This window comes from Melozone crissalis, unplaced genomic scaffold, assembly GCF_028551555.1.
Source record: "Melozone crissalis strain CALT ecotype California unplaced genomic scaffold, PUWL_Pcris_2 ptg000013l_1, whole genome shotgun sequence".
In the NCBI taxonomy this organism is placed as follows: Eukaryota; Metazoa; Chordata; class Aves; order Passeriformes; family Passerellidae; genus Melozone; species Melozone crissalis.
In genome coordinates, this window is record NW_026535791.1 from 36,046,951 (window position 1) to 36,068,815 (window position 21,865).

The 21,865-nt window shown below is 35.0% G+C and overlaps 1 protein-coding gene across 10 annotated transcripts in view; it reads right to left on the reverse strand.

The window, feature by feature from the left end:
- DOCK9 (dedicator of cytokinesis 9) overlaps positions 1-21,865 on the reverse strand; it is a 96,027-nt gene that overhangs the window by 12,429 nt on the left and 61,733 nt on the right. For 5 of the 10 annotated variants that reach the window (XM_054272175.1, XM_054272174.1, XM_054272179.1 and 2 more), the window contains exons 31-45: positions 20,233-20,411; positions 19,349-19,465; positions 18,531-18,651; positions 17,883-18,016; positions 14,628-14,742; positions 13,697-13,763; positions 12,247-12,294; positions 10,396-10,532; positions 7,412-7,527; positions 5,579-5,716; positions 5,066-5,248; positions 4,336-4,449; positions 3,980-4,195; positions 2,237-2,294; positions 308-414 (exon numbers count right to left, since the gene is read on the reverse strand). In XM_054272175.1, the coding sequence (XP_054128150.1) occupies positions 308-414; positions 2,237-2,294; positions 3,980-4,195; positions 4,336-4,449; positions 5,066-5,248; positions 5,579-5,716; positions 7,412-7,527; positions 10,396-10,532; positions 12,247-12,294; positions 13,697-13,763; positions 14,628-14,742; positions 17,883-18,016; positions 18,531-18,651; positions 19,349-19,465; positions 20,233-20,411 (1,850 nt within the window). Of the gene's footprint in view, positions 1-307; positions 415-2,236; positions 2,295-3,979; positions 4,196-4,335; positions 4,450-5,065; positions 5,249-5,578; positions 5,717-7,411; positions 7,528-9,832; positions 9,877-10,395; positions 10,533-12,246; positions 12,295-13,696; positions 13,764-14,627; positions 14,743-17,882; positions 18,017-18,530; positions 18,652-19,348; positions 19,466-20,232; positions 20,412-21,865 lie in introns of all 10 variants that reach the window. The other 5 variants (XM_054272180.1, XM_054272183.1, XM_054272182.1 and 2 more) reach the window with 2 other exon arrangements.

Genomic DNA, 21,865 nt, shown 5'->3' on the forward strand with positions numbered 1-21,865 from the left:
TAAGTAGCCCACATTAGTGTTCATCCTGTCAACTAGAATAAACCCTCAATTTGCTTTATTCCAGAAGTGGAATAAAAGTTGAGTTGATGTGCTAGCACTGTATTTAAAATACATGCCTACAGTAAATTCTCTGAATCTGGGCCACCTCACAGAATTTTTTTATTTCAGCTTTAGGGTACAAATATCAGATCATAAAACAATTATTGTATCCCTTATATCAGTAATTCTCCAGACTGAAACATAAAATTTGCAAAAAAACCCCAACCCTTCCATGTATGTAATTTTTGGCATTTTTATGCTTACTTACTTCATTGAAGTGAACATCTTGCATTCCAACATCCTCCATCATTGAAGCCTCTTCATCTATATTTGGTGTGATTACTCTGAAAGCAGTACAGCCTTGCCTAAACATCCCTGTCATTGAAAAAGAAATACAGACAAATTTCATTTTCTCCAGCAGGATAACATTGGGCCATTTTGTGATGCTGGATAAAGCAGAAGCCATGTTTAAATATACCTATCACCAAATAAAGGAATAGATCAGCCTCCCACTGCATGGTTAAAATATAAGAGCTTACATTACTGTGAATGTATAAATGGGTTTCAAAATACCCAAAAATGCTAATATCTGGAACCTTACCTACCAAACTAAGTAATGTCTGACTTTTCCTACTTTGTCTTAAATTTGTGTCTAATCTACTCCACTCCAAGTCTAAGGTACTCAAGGTAACTTTTACAATATTTAATTAAACTGAAGTTTACTTACTCAACTGGACCTGAGTACAGGAGAAGAACCTGGCACATAATTTTTTCCAGTCTGAACAATATGAATGACATTAACCATAAAAATATGATCAAGGGATGGCAAACCAGATTATTCAAACAAAGAAAACCAGGAAAAACTAACAAAATACCAATCTAACTTCCTTTACTAGAAAAAAACAAACCTTAACAAAAATGGAGTATAGAATGTTCCAACATGAAACCCATGTCTTTTACTCATGCTGTTTAGATATTTTTGATTATATCAGACTGCTGAATTAAGAAAACAGGATTTTCTGTATCAATTAAAACCTCAAGGGCAATCAGTAAATATTATGGAAGCTTAAGGATTTCAACATATTTATTTTACAACTCATTCCTCCAAAGATTCTTGCTGCTCAGTGAGGAGTTCTGACCATCAGAGGTTTTACTGAATGACTGCCTCAAATGCAAGGGGATTTTCTGTTCTTAGAAGTACCAGCCTCTCTATTACTGAGAGGAAATAAATTTTATATGACAGTATGCAAAAATAGCAGAACACCCAAAGGACTCACAAATAAATAGAGACTATCACTAGTTCTCAGGTATCATTAGTCTTCCAACTGGACACAGTAATTTCAATAAGCAGCTTATTTCATATTTGGTCTCAGAGAAGGTTCTGAAATCACTGGGGCAAAGAAAATAGAATATACACTGGACAAGCATTTGGTGAGAAGCACAACAAGAATAGAGATAAATCATCTTTTAGACTCATGATTTTACTTCATTTTGAACTGCCATGCAAATGCAAAGCTAAAAAGATGCAAACATGAATTTGCCCACAAATCCAAAACACTATCTCAACATCATAATCAGTTTTAACAGATTCCTGAAATTTTCTTCAAGAGAGCTCTTTTTGTTAATTTAACTTGAATCTCAAATCCCTTACTGAGAACACTTCTGATCCTGTAGATGAAAGGTAATTTTCTACCCTATCTCAAGGGTCATCAGAACCCACTTTTACAAAAGCTGCTGGCACAAAATATACCACAACAAGGTGAAACAGCCTGAGCCCTATTATCATTGATTGAACATCTGAAAATTTGTACAAATTTATTTTGACTCCTCTGGCAATGCCAGGTTTCCCTAGAGGCAGTGAGAGACTGACTGCTTGTAGAACAAGAATATTCACAGATAACTTTGCTTTAGAAAGGACCTGATTTGAACTATTAGCAGCTCTGGTGTAAAATTAAAATTTTTACTTTCCAAAAATTTTACTTTGCCTTCACCTGAAGGCAAATGTTGCCTGAAATGCTGCCCCTTAGATATGCAAGTTTACTCTTAAGTATGTGAGTTTGCTACCTGGTTAGGTCAGAATTTTTTTCCCTAGTGAACACTGAAATACTTACAACTTCCTCAAGGAAATTATTTATTTTCCCAAATTCTAATAATAAAATATATTTGAGTACATTAAAATAAGGTCCTGAAATCATACCTTTTCGTGTGAGATATTCTGCAACCAGTGCTGCTACATGGACATAGCACATTGCTGCCTAAAACAGAAACAGTAACAGTCTTTTAAAACACAATTAAAATGGGAATATTAAAAACAAGGTATATATGGAGAGCAACAGTATGAGACAGGTTCTTCAGTTTTCCTTTTTGCTGCTTTGCAGGAGATATTCTGTGACTACTGCAAGAGTACTCCACCTCATTTATGTGAAGCTGTAACTCTGCAAGTGCATTCACTCCTTCTTAACTAGAGCCCTGAGTGGCATGGACAGCAGCTCACAACCTAAGAGTGACGACCCTGGGTCACAAATCACAAGGTAGGAACATCATGCTGTGACAAAAACAAGTTAATCTCTCTTTTGGGAAAGGTATTTTAAGTGTTAAGCTATTAATGATTCTACTCAACATTTGGTAGCCCTTCTGCTAACGTGTTTTGTCTGCTTTTTGGCTCCTGACCAAGAAAAATGCAGAAGAAACTGGTGACAGGCCATTTGAGAGCAGCAAGAGAGACCTAACCTATGAGTGGAATTTGAAGGAATTGGTGCAGTTTGGAAAACAAAAAAAAAAGAAGAGGGACAGAATAATTTTCAATATCTGGGATTTTTTATGGATTTGACACTGATCACTTTTCTCCAAAAAAATTAAAAGATTTCACATCCTTGTTTTATTAAAAAGGCTTAGGCTTTCAGCAAAGTAACTATCAGTTGAACAGCTCAAATATGGAGGCTGCACATCCTCAAACAATGGAGGTGAAGGAAAAAGGTAAAAATCTGCCAGAAATTCTAACTCATACTTTGTATTGAGTTGAACTTGACAATTTGCAGACATCTTCATCTAGTTGCACAGTCAAAGATTCTAAGCTTTTTACAAAAAAATGAAAAACATAACTGAAAATGACTAAAAGACCTGGTCTTCTCAGATAGGTGAAGCTGTTCAGTTCAAGAGACAAGCTAATAACAGAGTAATGTGTATTTCTCCTGTGTTGCTACCATTTAGAAGAAGAGAATTCTAGTATAGAGAACTGAGTTTGGAAGATGGCATCTTCTATTTCTTGGAGATCTTTACTTGCTCACATGATGCTCATTTTAACAGATGTTTATGAAATGCAATGATTTCACACAAAGCAATTTACTTTCAGATGGAAAAACCTAGAAAGAGACAAAATTAATCTGTATCCAGTTAAAGTCTCATTAAGACATATAACAATCTCCAATTCTGCTTTTTCCTAGAACTGACTATTTTAAGAGCACAGTAAAAACAGAAAGCTTTCCTTTTTTTCAAATGACACAAAAAATTATTTGTCAGTTTTAAGAACATTAGTAGTTTTTTTAGTAAGCAATTTGGAATAAAGTCAAGGTAATTCTGTAAAGGCACTGGAGGAGAATTCAAGGAGTGGCTTTAAGTGTTTAAACAAGTAATAACAAAGATATTTTTAAGCAAAAGGCCTCTCTTCCATGGCTTGCATTGTGCATTCCATTCTTAGTAGTGTGTCAGTTATAGCAGTGAAACATGTTCCTTACATTAATAACCAGAAATTACTTACAGATGTACTTGGGTAGGACAAAAACTTATCAGCTATTGAAACCAATCCAGCAACAATTCAAAAATTGTTAAAAAGACTTATTATGTTACATGCTAGCAACTACATATAGTACACTCCCTTTCTATAAAGGGAAGCTTAAGCTTATTACAGACTACAACCAATTTGATTATTTTTTTCTGTTACCTCTGAAAGATCTCCATTTTTAACATGGATCCTTGCCATGCTGTCTAACCATGTTTTCCTCAGTTCAGGTGTACTAGCATAGGACTTTGCCAAGCTGTACTGGAGGTCTACAAGCATTTCTGGATCATTCTCATGTTCCTTCATCTGAGCTGTAGCCATCAGCACCGTACGAATCCGTTTGGTTAAATCCTTAACATCAGAAGGGAATGTAGTGTGCTAAAACATGGAAAAGTCAGGTTAACTACTGTGTTTTCCTAGTCATTGCACAACAAAGTGATAAAACATAACTGGAAAAGATGCTGTGAAAGAGTCTTCAAGCATCCTTCCACAGTATGGAAATAGGAATAAAAACAGACCTTAATAATCCTGTCATTATTGGCACAATTGTTGATGATGGAAAGAGACTGCTGAAATCTAGTTCCTCCAATTCCAACCACATCAGCAATTAACTGGCTTACTGAAATAATAACCTTGACAGAAACAAACATCTTGTTAGTCCATATTTCATTAAATACCCTTGAGATGTACCTCTGAGGCAATTACAAAGGAAGTTTTGTTCTTTTTAATTGAAAAGTCATTGTCCTAAATAAAATAATGTTTGGGGTTCTTTTCCAATTACTTGTACAATAACATAGGATAAAACAGGCTTGTGTAAATTCAAGACACATGACTGACTGCTAGGTGAACTAGCCAGAGGTCATTAAACTGGCAAACTGCTGCTCCCAGCTTTATCAAGACACACAATTTTCAAATTATTTGCACTATTTTAGACTTCTGTGTGCTTGTTGCTGCATTCTTTTCCTTCTTCAGATGCAACAGGATACACCATTTAACAAACAAAATAACATCTACAAAACAGAATGTTTGCACTGACAAATAAAATTCATTTCCTACAAAACACAGGGTCATCCACCTGTTTCTAAATATTTCCTTGTTCTGAATATATTTTTATGGCCATCTTCTTACTCTGAGTACCAGCCTTGCTTGAACCCCAAATAAATTATTTTAAGTCTATCTGACAGGGTTTTGCACACTGGTATGCAACTGTGTATGTACAACATTAAAAGAAAAAGAAAATACACTAACTTGCAGATGTGTTCGAACAAAAGACTTCTTCCCTGTGTAGTCAAAATTATTTCTCATCAAAAAGTACAGTAACTGTGAAGCTTCATTTCGAATCGAACTCAGCTTGGAATTACAGTACTTCAGAATTTCATAGCACAGTGCAGAACACATATCAGCTCTACCTTCATAAAATGTAGAAGGAAACTGAGGAAAAAGAAGAAAACAAAGAATTTATTCGTTAAAACTAGGGTCAGATCTTGATAAATTAAGCATGTCAAGAAAAACACAAATATATTCATATATATTCATATATTCATATCCTCAAACTGAGGAAAGAGCAAGAGTTAGAGTAGGTCATGACACAAAACAATTTTTACAGCAAATCAAAGGACAAACATTCCACACTGTTGAGATCAGATCAGTCCATAGTCACCAATTTTATTTTGGTACGTTAGTTCTTAAATTCTTATACAGTATATTGTTAACTAAAGAACTGGACAAGTACTTGAAGATTAATTTTTTAGAACTTCTTACCTTGTAAATTAGTGCCCTTAAAGCACTGAACACATTTTTCAATGCTATTTCAGACTGATTCTTTTGAAGGAAGCAGAGGTATACATCAAATACTTTCTTCATCAGTGGATTATGTCCATGATCAGTCAGTAGCTGATTCTTTAAAACAATAGCAAGGATTTAGGAGTTTTATACAGCAATGCATTTATACTATAAGATCATATACAGATCATCAAAAAGCAAGACATTTAAAAAAATACAACCTCTATGGCATTACCAGGATGTTTAATAACACACACATACCTGAATTCTAACTAGGTATTTCTAACGCTTCATTAATTTTGCTTATAAAGGAAGTGTTGCCTTCTGAATAGGCTTACAGAACATGATTGTTTTTATCAGTTGTTAATTAAATCCATTACTATTAATAGCTTTTTGAGGGGCACACTCAAAGTATTAACAGCCTTTGCTTACACTGGCTTTAGCAGCCCACACAGTGCAATTTTCTCATAGCAGTATCTCCTACTACAAGGTGATTCTGCCCCTTCTGCAACTCCCCTGGGTGCACTCCACTCTTTCTTGTCATCACTGCATAAATACAGGCATATATAAAGGAGTGGAAGAGGCTGGGTTCAGACTGGACATAGCAGGACCTTTTCTACAGTGAGGGTGCTGAGGCAATGGGACAGGTTGCCTTGGGAAGTAGAGGATGCCCAATTCCTTGAAAGGTTTTTTCAAGACCAAGCTGGATGGTGCTTTGAGCAACCTGGCCTAGTGGAAGTTGTCTCTGCCCCTGCAGAAGGATTGAACTAGATGATCTCTGGAAGTCCCTTACTACCCAAACCATCATTTGACTCTGATTTTATATATTTTAGTGCAGTTTATTGAATAGAAGCTCCTGATTGTCCTGTTTTATTTGGATCTTTAAGACTAGTCTGGCATACTCTTGCCTACCTTCTCAATATACAACACAGAGATAACCTTGAAGGATTGTCATTCCAAGCATGATGGGTTGATAAATGAAGGAATAGTGTTCATTCCTCTTTAAACCTTTTTAGCTAGTTTATTAGTTTTCAATTCTGTAACCAGATCTGTGGACAGAACTGGCTCTAAGCTTTACTAATTTAATTACCAGGAAAAAAGGAAGCTTATTGTAAATAAGCTCATGTTTTCATAACTAGATTAAAGATGAGACACTAAATTTGAATCTTCAAGCAAGAATCTGGATACACTGCCCCAATTAAGGAGAAACAAGCTAGAGTTATGATCTCTCCTTTTTATGGCTTCGATTTTAAAGTCTGGAAAACCTCAGAAAAACAGCCAAGAGGGGTAAGTGGTGTGCTATATAAAGATTCCACAGGAGAGCGACAGCAACTGATACAACTAAAAGAAGACTTATTAGTGGACAAATGGAAAAAAGTTACAGAAGAGGAACACACAAATCACTATAAAGGAGTGCATTACTATAATAAGCAGCCAAGTTCAATATGAAAGTGTGAGAGTATCCAATTATGGTTTTGCCATAGATCTTTCACCTCACATGGCCTTTAAAAGCCACTTTTACCACTAATATTAGGTAGACACTAAAGCTCCTAGAACTATTTTTAAGTTAGGCTGAGGAAGGAGCTTTTCCCATAGATTACTGCTGGTGTATGATGTGTAGCTGAAGCCAAAGCATTTTGCTGTGAGATATTATCACTTTTACATCATAATAATAAAATACAATACTAGAGAAGCTAAAAATAGCAATGCTATTTAACTAGACTATAAAAATGTAATTTAAAAAATAGTTTTAAAAAGTATTTCTTCTCAAAGATACTTAGGAGAGAAGTTAACACCAAGACATGAACAAACCTTAAAAGCCATGGTGAATAATGATAGAGTGTCCAGAATTGTAATGCAAACTTCGGTGGCAACATTTGCTTCAAGTAAAGACTGGTGAAGGACATCTGCATCTGAATGGCCATAGCCTACAGAAATTCCAAATGAAGTGTAAGTGCTGGATACACTCATTTAAATGTTTCTTATTTCCAAAAGACTTGCTGAACTAGGAAAAGATTAACAAGTAAAAAGCCTGAAAGAAGTTAGTATTCAATACAGGAAAAAAATTCATTTGCATTTAAATAATTTCAAATATGGTCAGACAATTATTCTAACATAATTTGCACAGGACTATAAAATATATTAAGTAAGAATTTCAACAACAGAAGCATTAAACAGCAGTTAAAAACTATGTGATATTTCATATATATGTGCATGTAGACACAAATGTATATATATATATATATATATAAAGCTACACAGTTTTTTTTATATATATATATATATATATATATACATATATACACATATATTGTGGTAAGTACTGCAGTAGGATGAAGTTACAGCTGAAAATATGAAGTTTTGGCAATTTAGTGATGTTACAATGGTCTCAAAGTTAATCACAAGTCAACCAGAACATAAATACAAAATAGTAGGAGTTGAAGGAATACAATCCCGTACTTATATGCAATTTACTACCCCAGTAATGAATTCTGCTCTTGCAGCAATACATGGCAATATCTCCATATTTAATAAAAACATTCTATCACTTCTAGTTCCACAGTGAACTTAAATAATTTTAAAAACATTTCCTGCCTCAGCACTGATAGTAATATGTCACTTCTGTTCCCTAACACTGGTCATGAAGCACCAGACTGACAAACGTGATTGGGCTGCTTTATAAACATTTGGTCTGGGTCATGTTTATATGTCAGATTTGCAAACAACTTAGCATCACTAAATCAATCACAAGGATGACAAACTTGTTGAGATCAAGTAAAGAACAGAAGCAATGCCAAACTCTTTTGTAATGACACCAGGCCACTTCTTTCTGCACCTTCTTGCTTCCCTCTCTGAACTACACACATATACCCATAACCACCAGTTTCTTCAGATTTATACATTCTTTCTTTAAGCACAAAACTATACTGAAATTTCTCAGAGATGAAAGGCATCATACCTTTCAGGTATGATAGATATTGAAAAGGTATATATGGAAAGGTATTTCAGTTTCATTTCTAGCTTGGGTGGTTAGAAAGGGAGAAAATAAGTTTATAATTTACACTAATAGACAACTATCTTGCCAAAGAATCTTGATTTTAGAAAAAAGTAAAGCAACTATTTCCACCAGACCCTTCCTTTCTTTATGTATCCCACACAAAATATGTGCAAGATTATTCAAGCTCTGAATGCTATTTTGGATACATGACAGAGGCAGACTGACAACTAAACAAAACTGTAAGTTAACAACAACAGAACAAAGATATAAAAATCAATTTCATACTTCATGTGGTTTTTACAGCAACATATTTTCGATTTGGAAAACCTTGGTCAATACAATGTGTAATATCCTGATATTTATTAACTGTCCATTAAAAAAACCCACCTATTATCAGTTTAGACAAAGTTATCTGAATAAGACACCTTCCTTCATAATTTCCTTCAGTTGGAAAAGAATGGAAAGTTTCTTTTTACATAAGCATGCATTTTTTAAAATCTTTCAGCTCATTGTTTCCTAAAAAATCAGTAAAAATTGCCAAGTTCTGAAAGCATGAAATCTCTTTGCACAGGGACATGTTATCTATTTCTCAGAGGTTTTTTTTTTTTAAACCAGTCTTTATCTGAAAATTATTATACTGTACCAAATGTGTAGCTACGTAGTGTAAAGGCTTTCTTTTCTGTATCAACAACCATGTAGAAATTATGACAATACAGCAGTAGCAGACTGATTGCAAGGGAAAAAAAAGTAATTTCCACATACTTGTCTGACATTTTAAAAGCAGGCAATTGCATTTCTTACATTTTAACAGATGTGATAATGCATTTCTGAATAGACAGGTTTTTGTGGGATTTTTTTTTCACTTTTACACAAGACAATGTGATAAATCTTGTGCAATTAGGCTAAATTTTGCTTTATATTACAGCAAAAGAGCTAAAAGATTTTAAGGGACAGTTAGATATGCTTTGAGAAATCAAAGAATGAACACAGTGAAAATACAGTTAACTCAAGTTTTACTGCACACAACTCTTCAATACCAGTGTTGTATTTTACTGAATTAGTCAACAAGTTTCATTGTTTTTTGAAGCTGAAATTTGAGAAATGGTGCTTTAGAATACTTTACATACAGTATATTGCAATTTAGAAGCAGAATGTTTAAAAAGACAGGCCACAAGCAGATTTAGTTTTCAATACAGCAGTCTATACAAGCTGACTTCAACCTGATTAAATCTTACCATTGTCTACAGAAATTCCAAGAATACTTGATATCTTTCTCACACTGAAAACAGAAAAATCACTTCATTATTGGACGCTTTTTCACTTCCAGACAAACTAAATCATGGGCTCGCAATCTTTGTAGAAATTCTAAGAAACTTATTTCTCCTCAGGGGATGTCAAAACATGGAGATATGGTCAGAATACATATATTTAATTTGAGACTAGTAATTTATAAGACCACATAGGAGAAGAAAAAAAATTGAAGCTCAATAAAACAAATAGAAAAAAAAGTCAATTTTGTAACTATGCGCAGCACAAGTGTGATGCGTACATAACTAAAAGAAAAGATTAAAATACAGTTTTAAGACAGACTGTAGTTAACCATGCTCCATGTTATGGCACCACCCAGCAGCGACTGCTCTATCACAAAGCAGAGAACAGACCATGGATTGCTTCCAGCTATTCGTTTGACCTGGAACAGTAAAAGTCATTGGGATGCACTGGTGTGGCTCTGGGAACCTGTCTCTGGTGTTGTGGTACTGGTTGAGGATGACAGATGTTATCATGTCATGAGACTTACTGTGGTTAAAAGTGAGAGAGTTATCCAGGCTGCTCAGCTGCTGCAATCTGGCATGCATCATTCCTGTTCTGTTACGGGAAACAGGCAATGTCTGAGATTTTCGATCATGAACTATGGATCCTAACCCCTCCTGGTTCCTGCAAGATGGGTGAAATGGGATAGAAGCAAAAGTTAGACATGTCAAACTGCAGCAAGACAGGAAGTGCTGTTAGTTAAGCACAAGAAGTTTTATAGAAAGAATTATAATGCAACCTATTCACTGCTTTCTTTATAAAACAAAAAAGCATGAAAGCTTTAAAACCTCAAAGCATGAAAGCAAAAGCACACAAGCAGTCACTCTTGAAGTGCTAAATTTACTTCAGAGCTTTCAAAAAAAAGGTATTTGCAAACATAAATATTCTGAAAATATTCAGAACCCAAAACTGAATCCTCTATTTTGATTGCAAAAAAATTAGCAAAAAAGTTAGGACATACAGCAGTAAAATTAGAAAGCATGCATGCAACAGGAGAGCACGAATTAACTGAGATAGTATCATATACTTCTTACCCAAGCAGGAAGGGAGAAGAGCCATAGACTTTGTTAAATTTGCAGCAATCAAATGAAGAAAACAGAAAAGTGATCTGTGTTAGCAATCAGTACAGGCTAACTTCCTACTGTGTACCACCACCAGAGCTGATGAAAAATGAAAACCAGTGCTTGACCTGCAGAATTCCCTGTTCCCTCTCGTTCTCTGTCATTTGTGTATTTTAACAGCACGTGCATTGACTGTGATATACTTCAGTGTAGTGACAATGTGAAAGACATGAAAGTTACATTTACAATTCACAACACCAGATGCTTTCCATAGCTCAGCATTTTCAACATTAACATGCAGCACACAGACCAGGTGATGAGTAAACAAAAAAGAAGTGTAGTAGTGTCCCCTACAAACTCATCAAACAAAGCAGTTGGAAGAATTTTTATAAAAAGCTTGAGAATTATAATCTGTACATTCAGAGTTTGATGTACATTTGAACACAAAGATTACAATCAAAAATCTAGCTTAAGAAAGCCAGATTTATTTTTGAGCTTTTTACATTATGTGAACCATTTCCCCCACCCCCAGAAAAATCTCCAAGGAGAGAGTCAAGTCTGTAGAAGAAGATTCACATTATCTAAATTAAAACCAAAAAAAGCTAACATCATAGTTAGAATGTATTACCATCCAAAGTCAGCAACAAATTTCTCACTGAGTTCAAAAGGGCCAGTATTTTAACCGCATCAGTTTAATTATAACACTACCATGTCAACAATAGTGTAAGGTCTATAGAAGTTGCTATCTTTTACTCCATTAAAAACACTTTGTATTAAAAAAAAAATAATGCAAAGATATAAAAATAAATTAATACTAGTTTCTGACTTCCACAGATTTTCTTCAGACTTCAAATTTAAAAACAGCAGTGTTGGAATGTTCACTACTTACCTTAGTAAAAACACTAAATATATGAAATTTCTAAACCATTTCAATTTATGTGGTTTTATGGCCAACAGAATAAACAAAACATCATCAAATTTCTTTCCCAATGACATTATTTCAAGGAAAAAATGCTATAAAATATAGCATTTAAGGGATGGATTCTAAAGTCATCATTAAAAAACAGCTCACAGAACATTCTTAAACAAATACCAGACTTCCAGACAGGATACAGATTTGTTAATCTGGTAACCAGCTACTTACTTCAAAATCTTATGCATCATTCCACAATAACTCTTCTACTTGTGCAGTTTATTTGTTACAGAAGTTCAAGGCATACCTCACACAGTGCAATTATTAACAAACAAGACAGTGAAATTTAAATTCCACACAGTACCTGGCTATGTATCGTTTCCCCATGTACTGGAACTGATGTAAGCACACTCTGCAGAGAACACAAGCCAGAGAAGCCACACTTAAAAAAACCTTTTCTAGATTTATGTACACTGGAATTATTCAACAATTACTGTTAACTTTAGACTCTTGTATCATAAAGGTTCTTTATTTCTACCAGCCTTAAAATTCCCTTCCAACCCCAAGCCAAAGAAAGGTAAATGTGTCAGTTATCTACAAATGGACAACAAGACAGGGCAACTAATGTGGAAGAGGGAAGCAAAGAGATAACCAGACATTGCCTATTTACACCAATTTTGTAAATTGTGTGTAAGTGTTCAAAATAAGGGCAAAACATTTTGCTTCCCCCCACCCCAGCCTAAACTCACTTAGTTACAAATTGGTGGGGTTTTTTTGCCTCCAAATTCCAGGATAACAACAGGGTTTCTGGAAGAACTATTTTCAAAAGGGAATATGCTTTTATAATAAAATTATGACAAAGACAAAATAACAAAATTTTCAGTAAAAATAATCTATATTACCGGTAAGTGCACAACACTAATGACTAATTAACTGGAAGTCATATTTTCAAATCAAGAGAAGTGGTGTGTGTGGAGCTGTAATACTGATTTTATTTTACTCTTTTCACACTTTAAACATTTATTCTAATAATATAGAAAACAACACAACATCCCTTGTTCCTTCAGAAAGATGTCCTGACAGTTCTTCTTTAAAGTGTAAAGCCAAAATGAAAGCCAGTCTCAGGCTCTGTCTTCCATGTGCCAGCTGAGAATGAGAGAACAGACTGCCTCACTGCCTCTTCAACTCCGCTTCATTTTTTCCTGAGACCTTGAGTAGCTCAGCTGCCTCCAACCTGCCTGGGCACAACGGTGTTTGCCTTCCCCAAACTTGTCATTCTGAGCACAAAATAACCTCAACTCCTCCTTCTGAGATCTTCTTGTCTTTTAGACTAGTGGACTCATAGTGGAATAGTGGACTCATCCTGCACCTACTCCCTTAGGGAATAGCAGAGGACACATGAGGAATCCTAGGAGCACAGTTCTGAAGTTATGCAGTTCAATCAGTTTTGCTACACAACCATGTATTTGCTATTGAACAGCTGATATTACAAGACACAGTTTAATGCAGAAGGGGATCAGGACAGTTGGTTCCTGCTCCATGAGCACTGCAATACTCTGAGCACTTGTTTTTGTTCAAGAACCTCCTGAGATCCCTTCTGGATAGCCTGATTCCAGAGACTATCATGAACTTGGACAGACATGCAATTGGGGACATCAAGTTAAGGACTTCCAAACAGATCAGGACAATATTATTTAAAAAAAACCCAAAACAACAACAACCAAAAAAGCATTTACACATGCTTATATCCACACTCATGTTGTTCACAGAACAGCAAAACGTACAGCTGCATGACAAGCACAACAAAAACTTACTCTGTAATGGTGAAAAAGTCCATGAGTTCAGATTTTGTAGCCTTGTTCCAATATGTAAACAATGCATCTAGAAAAATTATTAACAACATAAAAGATAACAATTACTATTTGAAGTTTTCCTTAAAACTGATTATACAAATGCTCCTATCAATTCTCCAAATGAGCTTCTGCAATATTATATTAATTAATAACCCATAATATTCCCATCCTAGTTCATATTTACACAGTAATATTTGTGTAGCTTCTAGTGCCTACAGCCCTATAACAACGTAGGACTTCAAAATATTTCAGACTGTTAGTCCTTTAACCTGCTTCTTTACAGATGGGTCCCAACTTTTTTTTAAAATTAGAATTAATTATTTTTTTCTTTGACCACAGACAGGGATGATTCCAAGATGTATGATCCTAACAAACAAGATGTGCCATTCATGCCCTATTTCTATACCTCTGTAACCTTCTTCAGGATAACATGACTCTTTCAAAAATTCAATGGATCATCTCACAAACATCCCAGGAGAATGAAGAAGCACTAACATCTCCATATTCCAGAAATGGAAATATATACAACAATCAAATCATTTGGTTCCTTGTAATACAGCAAGTTCTGCAGAACAGAGCCCAAGACACTTTTACAGAACAATGAATTATTCTTCACCTCTGTTTTACAAACCAAACTGTACCATCACACACAAATGTTCACTTTCTTAAAAAGTCCTTTAGTTGACCTCACACTTTGAATAAATAATGAGTACTTAATGCTTACAAGGTTTCAGTCAGAGTTTAATTTGAGTAATCACACATATTTGTAAAATGCAGCACATCATGGTACCTACACCTAAAATATTCTGCTGATTTTGAGAAGTTATTGAAATAACAGGCATAAATCCAGCAAATGACTTCGAACTTACAAAAAGCAGGAGGAATTACCTACCATCTGACATGCTTCTTAAAATATGAAGGAAACACATGAGCAGACTTTTGATCTCTGCTTGGTCAAGTTTGTCATATCGAACAACAGAACTTCCTAAAGTGCTGCTCTGCTGGTTCTGAAAAGCAAACAGATGCATTTTGGCTGAAGAGTTCTTAAACTGAAAACAAATTAAATTGTTTTCAATTGCTGTAATAATTCCTGCAGCAGAAAAAGGATCTCAGAATGAAGACAAAAATGTTTCATGTAGAGACAGGCCACTAAAACACACATTACACACACCAAGTATACCAAATTAAGCCTCTTTGTTTTGCTTGTTTTTAATTCCTTCTAGGTATAATTTTTTTCCCCTAGGAGCAAAAGGAAAAGTCACCTAGGAGTGATTATTGAACAAGTTAATTATACCTAGGAACTCACATTGTAGAAATCAAGCCTGCCCCTTCTGCTTAGATCGAATACTTGAAAACCAAATGCTACTGTTAGGTGATACACAGATGCTCCTTTGCTTTTCAAGAGACTTTCTACTGAACTGTAGACAGGACTGCCTCTACAAAATTTGTTCCATTTAAAGATATAAGAACCTCAAGAAAAACATACATGAAGGGCAATAATATGCATTCTGGAAGACTAACTGCTACTGAGTAACTTGCTCTTCCCCTCCCCTCCTCTCCCAACATACAAAAAAACAAACCCAAACAAAAGCAAAACCCTTTCCCTGTTTCATTTTTTAATGTAATTCCTGCACTTGTGGGAAGTTTATCAGCAACCCACAATACCATCATCTGTGCAAAAAGATAAAAGCTCTATAATTGGTCTTGCAAAACGTATACCACCAAACAAAATGGAAAACTAAAAATTGTAAAAATATATAAATTGAACTTTGGGCAGAGACTTGTAAAAGAATAATTTCCACACAGTCTAGTGTTACAAAATTCTCATTCTGAAGCTTTTATAGATATACTGCATAAACTTCTGTTTAAAGTATAAATTATGCCCTTCATAGTGCCTTATTCTCACATCCAATATGGCACTTATGCAAATAGAAAATGAACCAGACATTTAATAAGTTTTCTGTTAAGTCAACAGTCTGGTATAATTAATCTGTACAACTCTTACTGTAAAAAATTTACAAATACAAAGGTAGACTCAAGGGAGAAAGGCACTTGGTTTCACAAACAAAGCAAGAAGTGACATTAGAACATTAGTATGCCCTTCCTGGCATACTCCTACCTGAATGCAGGAGACACACTAACCATGAAGGAACATTTCACAGCAGCCATTCACTGCTGAGCCCTTTTTATGCATTCTGTTGCATTAAAGAATTCCTGTCCTAAACCAATCTGTGAATCTGATATCAGTAAATGTGTAAATCACATACTAGACATTGAATGGATGCACAGTGAAACTGAATGTGAAACTATGATGAATAGCCAGAAGTTACTGTAATTTAGGAGGAGGTGGACACCTCTGTGAGCTCAATTATTGCAGATTCTAAAGACCTCAAAAAGATCTCAAAAACTGTTTATTTTGAAATATCTCTGGTGAACAAGAGGGTGCTGCTCTGCAGCTTTTTGGATGCCATGGCAGTCAATCAATGGGTGACGAGCAGAAACAGAATTGTGTTTCCTACCCTTTAAAAAAACTGCCCAGAGCACCAGATAATAATCCCACTAAGACTGTTTAAGATACATACAGATAAAATAGGACTATAGCTACTTCATTTAGAATCATATCAATAACCTAAATAAATAAAGTATACACATATTGAAATAGAAATTGATATACTTCCAGTCTATTCTGATTCCACAAGCATAATACTACAGATTATTCTGAAAGAAAATTAGAACAAAAACATGGCTCTTCACTATAATGATATCAAGCAATGAGCAAAAACTTTGAAATAACATGCACTGAACAACTGATCTACTAGAAAGAAAGTTCAGAAAGCAACAAATAAGAAGCCAGGATTAAGTATTATTTGGGGAAAATATCAACAGCATGCAAAACATAAATCCTCTGTTACCTAAGCTGGCAGACCAGAGTAGAATTTTCAAAGGCTGTTGACTCCTTTGAAAACCCTTTTACTTGGTGAAAACACTACACATTAGTAATCAACAACGTGACAACTAAGTAATAGATGACAGCATTGCCATTTAGCAACAGTGTATATACCAAGGTATTTCTTTATTACCTTGGTCAATACCAAAGAACTTTCAGTTCTATCAAAGACTCCAAGACTCAAATTCTGCAGTTATTGAAACTGATTGGATTTTTTTATGCTTGAACTAGATCACGTGCATGTACCCCAGGTTTGACATTTGAACGCTTTTCACATGGTCAAATTGCATATATTGGGTTTGAGATTCAACTGTTGCAAAGAAGCGGCAAAACTACTGACCACACACTTCACTCAGAAGCTTAACTATACCAAGCACAAAAACCAGATACTTCTTGTAACTGAAGAGAGAAAGTAGTATGCAAAATGTTCTCTGGCAAAGCTGGGATTGTCAGAAGTGAAAAATCCATAGTGACACGGTTTTTCTTTGGAGGGTGACAATTCTCCTCTTCTTCTCCACCTGGGCGCAAAGCATGAGCAGAGTGCCTTCTGAGAAGCTTCTCTCTCTGCCCCACGAAGGCATGTCAGGGTCAAGGGGAAAAAGTCAACATGATGTGACTTGCACAACCAGAGCTAAGGAAATGAAATGTGATCAGCATTGACACAACCTCTATAAAGACAGGACTGAATACCTCATAGCTACCGCAGCCAGAGCTCCTAATTTGTAACAGCTTTAAAGAAATGGTTTGGAAAAGTCAAACTAAGATAAAAGAAATCGCCCAGAGAAAGCACAGAAACTGGTTTTCTCAACATTTTAAAAATGCCAAGTATATTGAGCATAGAAAGGGATGGAGTGATGATCTTTGGAAAACCAAAGAAGCTGTTCTAACTGGAATTCAATCCTCTCAAGCACAATTCAATACACTTCATCTAGTGCCTTTCACTAGCAAAGGAAACAACAACTGCTTGCTTTTGTCTCTACATTGAAAATCTGTTTGCATTTTTTGTGAAACAACTTGGTAAATGCAATGGAAAAGGAGTTCACAAGATAATTATTTCACAAAAAATTATATAAAATACTGCTTTGAAGTTATTCTAGAAAGCCCATTCACAATGGAGATCAGAGAAGTAAACTTCTATGACACTTAGGATAAAATTTTAAAATATATTTTTAGGATTCATCTCAGTTTGGTTTTTGTTACCTTGTCAAGAGAATTGCTCTTGTCACTGTGTCTTTCTGGGAGACTGTTTCCTGAGTCTGTGCTTATAAGAGAGCCTCTTGAGTCAGCATTCCTCACACTATTAATATTTGGAGTTGATGTGGTGTATGGGGAAGCTAAAAAAAAATAAAACCACAACCTCAAAAACATAAAAATCTCAAACAATACACACAAGTCACTCCATAGTTCAGTCAGACTTTTAAAATCACCATATATTTTTAAGAAGGCAAATAATTAACTCCATTTACTTATTTTTAATGAAGACAAACTTATTCCAGAATTTCAGCAAAGTATATATGTGTCTTAGGGTGACTAAGCACATACACACAGACTTATGTACAACTATGTAGATACATACATAAAAAACACATGTAGCAATACATACACACTTCCATGAAGAAGCATGTCTATTTAATAAAAAAAAAAATCAACAAACTATTCCCATTTTTTATATCTATTTAACTATCACCTTGGACAGGGAAAAAAAGCAGCCCTGCTCCAGAAAATAGCTTTAGTTTCATGTAAAAGAGCAAACCCCAAAAGATCCCAAAAGACAGATTTTATGTACAGACTGAAAAAATAAAACAGTTCCTCTTTAATTATTTTATTTTACTTTTTTAAAGTGCTTACCAATGCCAGAGATAACACCAAACAGATCTTTAGGAAGGTTGTTATCCAATGAGTTTCCTGATTTTTGTGGTGTTACTAACTGACTTGCAGTTGGCAAACTTGGCGCGTCATCCTTTGTGCTCTGTTTGGTAAAGAGAGGAAAATGTGATTATTTTCCTATATTAAGGACTTAGTGAATATGACCTGCCTTCTAGAGAAATATTTGTTACATATTTCTTCCTTAAAATTTAATTTCTACTAAATATGCTCAAAAGAATGGAGATGTTCACATACTTGCATAAGCTTGGAATACCTCAAAACTTAAGACACCTCAGGAAACATTGAAGAAATGAGTATTCAATTGAATTTTAAACCCTATTAAACAGATATTTCAAAAAGACTCACATTATTTTAATTCAAACACCCAAATATTTATCTTGTTGGAAGAGTTTGGGAGATTTTTTTTCTTAATACTAAATGGAACACAAGAAGATAAGGACAGAAGTAAAATACATGAATAATTAAATCTCAGATTCCATAGCTGTGTGCAGCCATACCAATATATACCCTTCACAAATTGCATTTTAATTAATTCTCCTGTACCCCTCTTGCACTACAGCTCTTTCAAAATCACACTCCTTTAGGGTTAAGTTCTTCTCTAATTTCTAGAAAACTAACAATCTTTCTATGGTCCATTTGTTTCAGTGCTGGACTGTGCTGAAAAATTGCAGAATTCTGAAGCTTCTGAAGCTCCTTTTTTCTGCCAGTGTTTCATATACAGATTACCAATAAATTATGATAAAAACAATTGAGAATACTAAACAGAAATTGTCACTCACGTTGCTGGAAGGATTAACAGGAAATGGAGACACATCTTTCACATTGATCCGCTGAACATTTTCTATGAGCAGACCAAAGAGTGGCAAATACATAGTGGCTATTCTTGCTTGATGGCCCTAAATAGAGTTTAACAATTCATTAAAAAACTACAGTTTTAATTTTTCATCACCAACTAGTTTTAATCTATTCACTCCTAAATTAAAAAAAAAAAGCACTTAATAAATATTTGCCAAGCCAGAGCTTACATTTATAAATGGCAAAAGCAGTGATCATCACTGTATTTCATTCTAATTTACAAAAGATCAGCAAATTTTATTTACTGTCTGAATAAAATGCAGAAAAACTCCAAAAATTAATGTAATTTCAGCTAAGACTAACCAAGTAAATTAATGTTATGTTACCTCGATGAGTTAATGATAGCTTTCATTAAAATTTTTTTGGCTTCCCCACAGTACTGCTGATGTTAAAAAGAGTCAGAAAATTAAAAATCACTCAAATTACCACCATGACTTGTAGTTTTCTTATACCCATTTCATAAATAATAGATGATGGAAGGACAGCTTCAAAATACTAAGAGCTAATATTTTATGAAATTAAGATCTTGAAACACATTTGTAAAATTCTGATTACTTTAAGCACAGCAGTTAAAGTACACTGTGCTAAAATGCAAATCCACACCTAATTATATTGAAAGGTGCTTTGTCATTTAATTTGGTAAAAAGATGGAATTTGCAGATTGGTCTCAATGCAGTTTTCATTACAGTCTGGGCAGAGATAATTTTGCTGAAAATCAACAAGGGTTTCTTCTATGAAAGAAAAAACTTTGTAGGTGTGCACACCTAACCTTTATTATTTTGAACTACTAGCATAGCAATAGACTTACCCTGGTAGCATATCTATCATCAAAAGAGTGCTTTATCATCAAATTCTTGAGCACACTGATGGCAATCTGCCTCACATCTCTGAATTCTTGTAAGGCATTGCCCACCTCCCTTAGAAGCAGTCCAACCAAGAAGTGATTTTTACAGAATTCATCAGTTAATGAATAGTCCAGCTGAAGGTCTGGAAGTAAAATACAAATTTCACATAAGAAATGGTTTTATTTAAATCAATTTACCAATCAACTTAAGGCTGAAGTAAAACCCAGCACATCAGACACAGCAAAGTCAAACTGCTCCTTCTGTAAAGTACCTTTTGTGTAATAAGAGAATCCAGTTTATTTATGTACTGAGTATATGACATCTTTAGAGAAAATTCAGCTTGAAGGGTTCATTTATTAGAACATATACATGTTTACAATGTCAGCTGAGGAGGTGAAGAAGAGTTTCTCATGTTCCCTGTCATTGCTCAATACAGTGATCAGAAATGAGATGCTAATCTCAAAGCACTTTTATTTTCCAAAGAACCCCCTCAGTAAGGCAAACCCTTAAGTCAGAGAGAAGCAGATCTGAGACAGCACAGCCATTATACAGACACTCTACAGGCATTCCTGTAACACACTTAAGAGCCAGCCACATCTACTGAGATATCTTTTGCTCAACACACCAAAACAGAGCCAGAAACACTTCTTATAAAGGTCTTCTTTCCTGGCTGAACTCCTAGCTCCCAGGGAGCAATTTATACTCTTCTTTATTGTGCAATCAGAAACACTGTCTTCTCTGGGTTTGCTATTTTCTAAGGTTCCCTAAGCCATCAGCTCATAGTCTCTCTTTTCTATGAAAATATTTATGCAGTGTTATTATCCAAGACACTCCCAAAGGCTGAAAAAGCCAAAGACAAAAGAGGTTCTAAGCAGCTCTTCAGCTTGTGGTCTCAAATCTTGCTTTCTCTTGCTCAACCTTGAGGAAAGTGTTAATTAGTGATATTCAACTTAACTAACTAGCAGAGTGTACTGAATAAATATTTCAGGAAAAATAGCCTATTCTACAAAAATATGTTAGGCAGGTTTACTTGTTCCTTGTAAAAGCACCTTCCTTGCTTCTGTTTAGTGATTTCTGCTGTAGTTCAGTGCCTGAAAGAAATTAATGTGTCTTCACAGCCACAGAAGCAATAGCAAACATATGACTTGGCACAAGACTGGATGTACCAGGAACCCAGCTGGGCTGCACAGAACTTTCATGACTGAGCTCCTACCCACACTAAAAAAAAAAAAACAAAAAAAAACCCCAAAAAACCAAAAAACCCCACCCCACAAAGTGGAAGCAAGAATGAGCTGCAAATGAGGGATACAGATGTATTCAGGGAGAGTGCCAGGAAAGCCAAAGCTCAGCTACAGCTGACACTGGTAATGGACATCAATAAAAACAAGAAAAGCTTTTACCACTACATGAGCATTAAACCCCTGAATAAGGGAAACATGGGATATTTGCTAAATGGGGATTGTGATTTAAAGACAGTGGGCTTGGGTAAGGCTGAAGTACTCCATAGCTTTGTCACTTTATCCTTCTCTGACATGAGACTCAGGCCTTAACATTCCAGAAACTATCTTCAAGAAAGACAATTAGTGCCAGTGGATA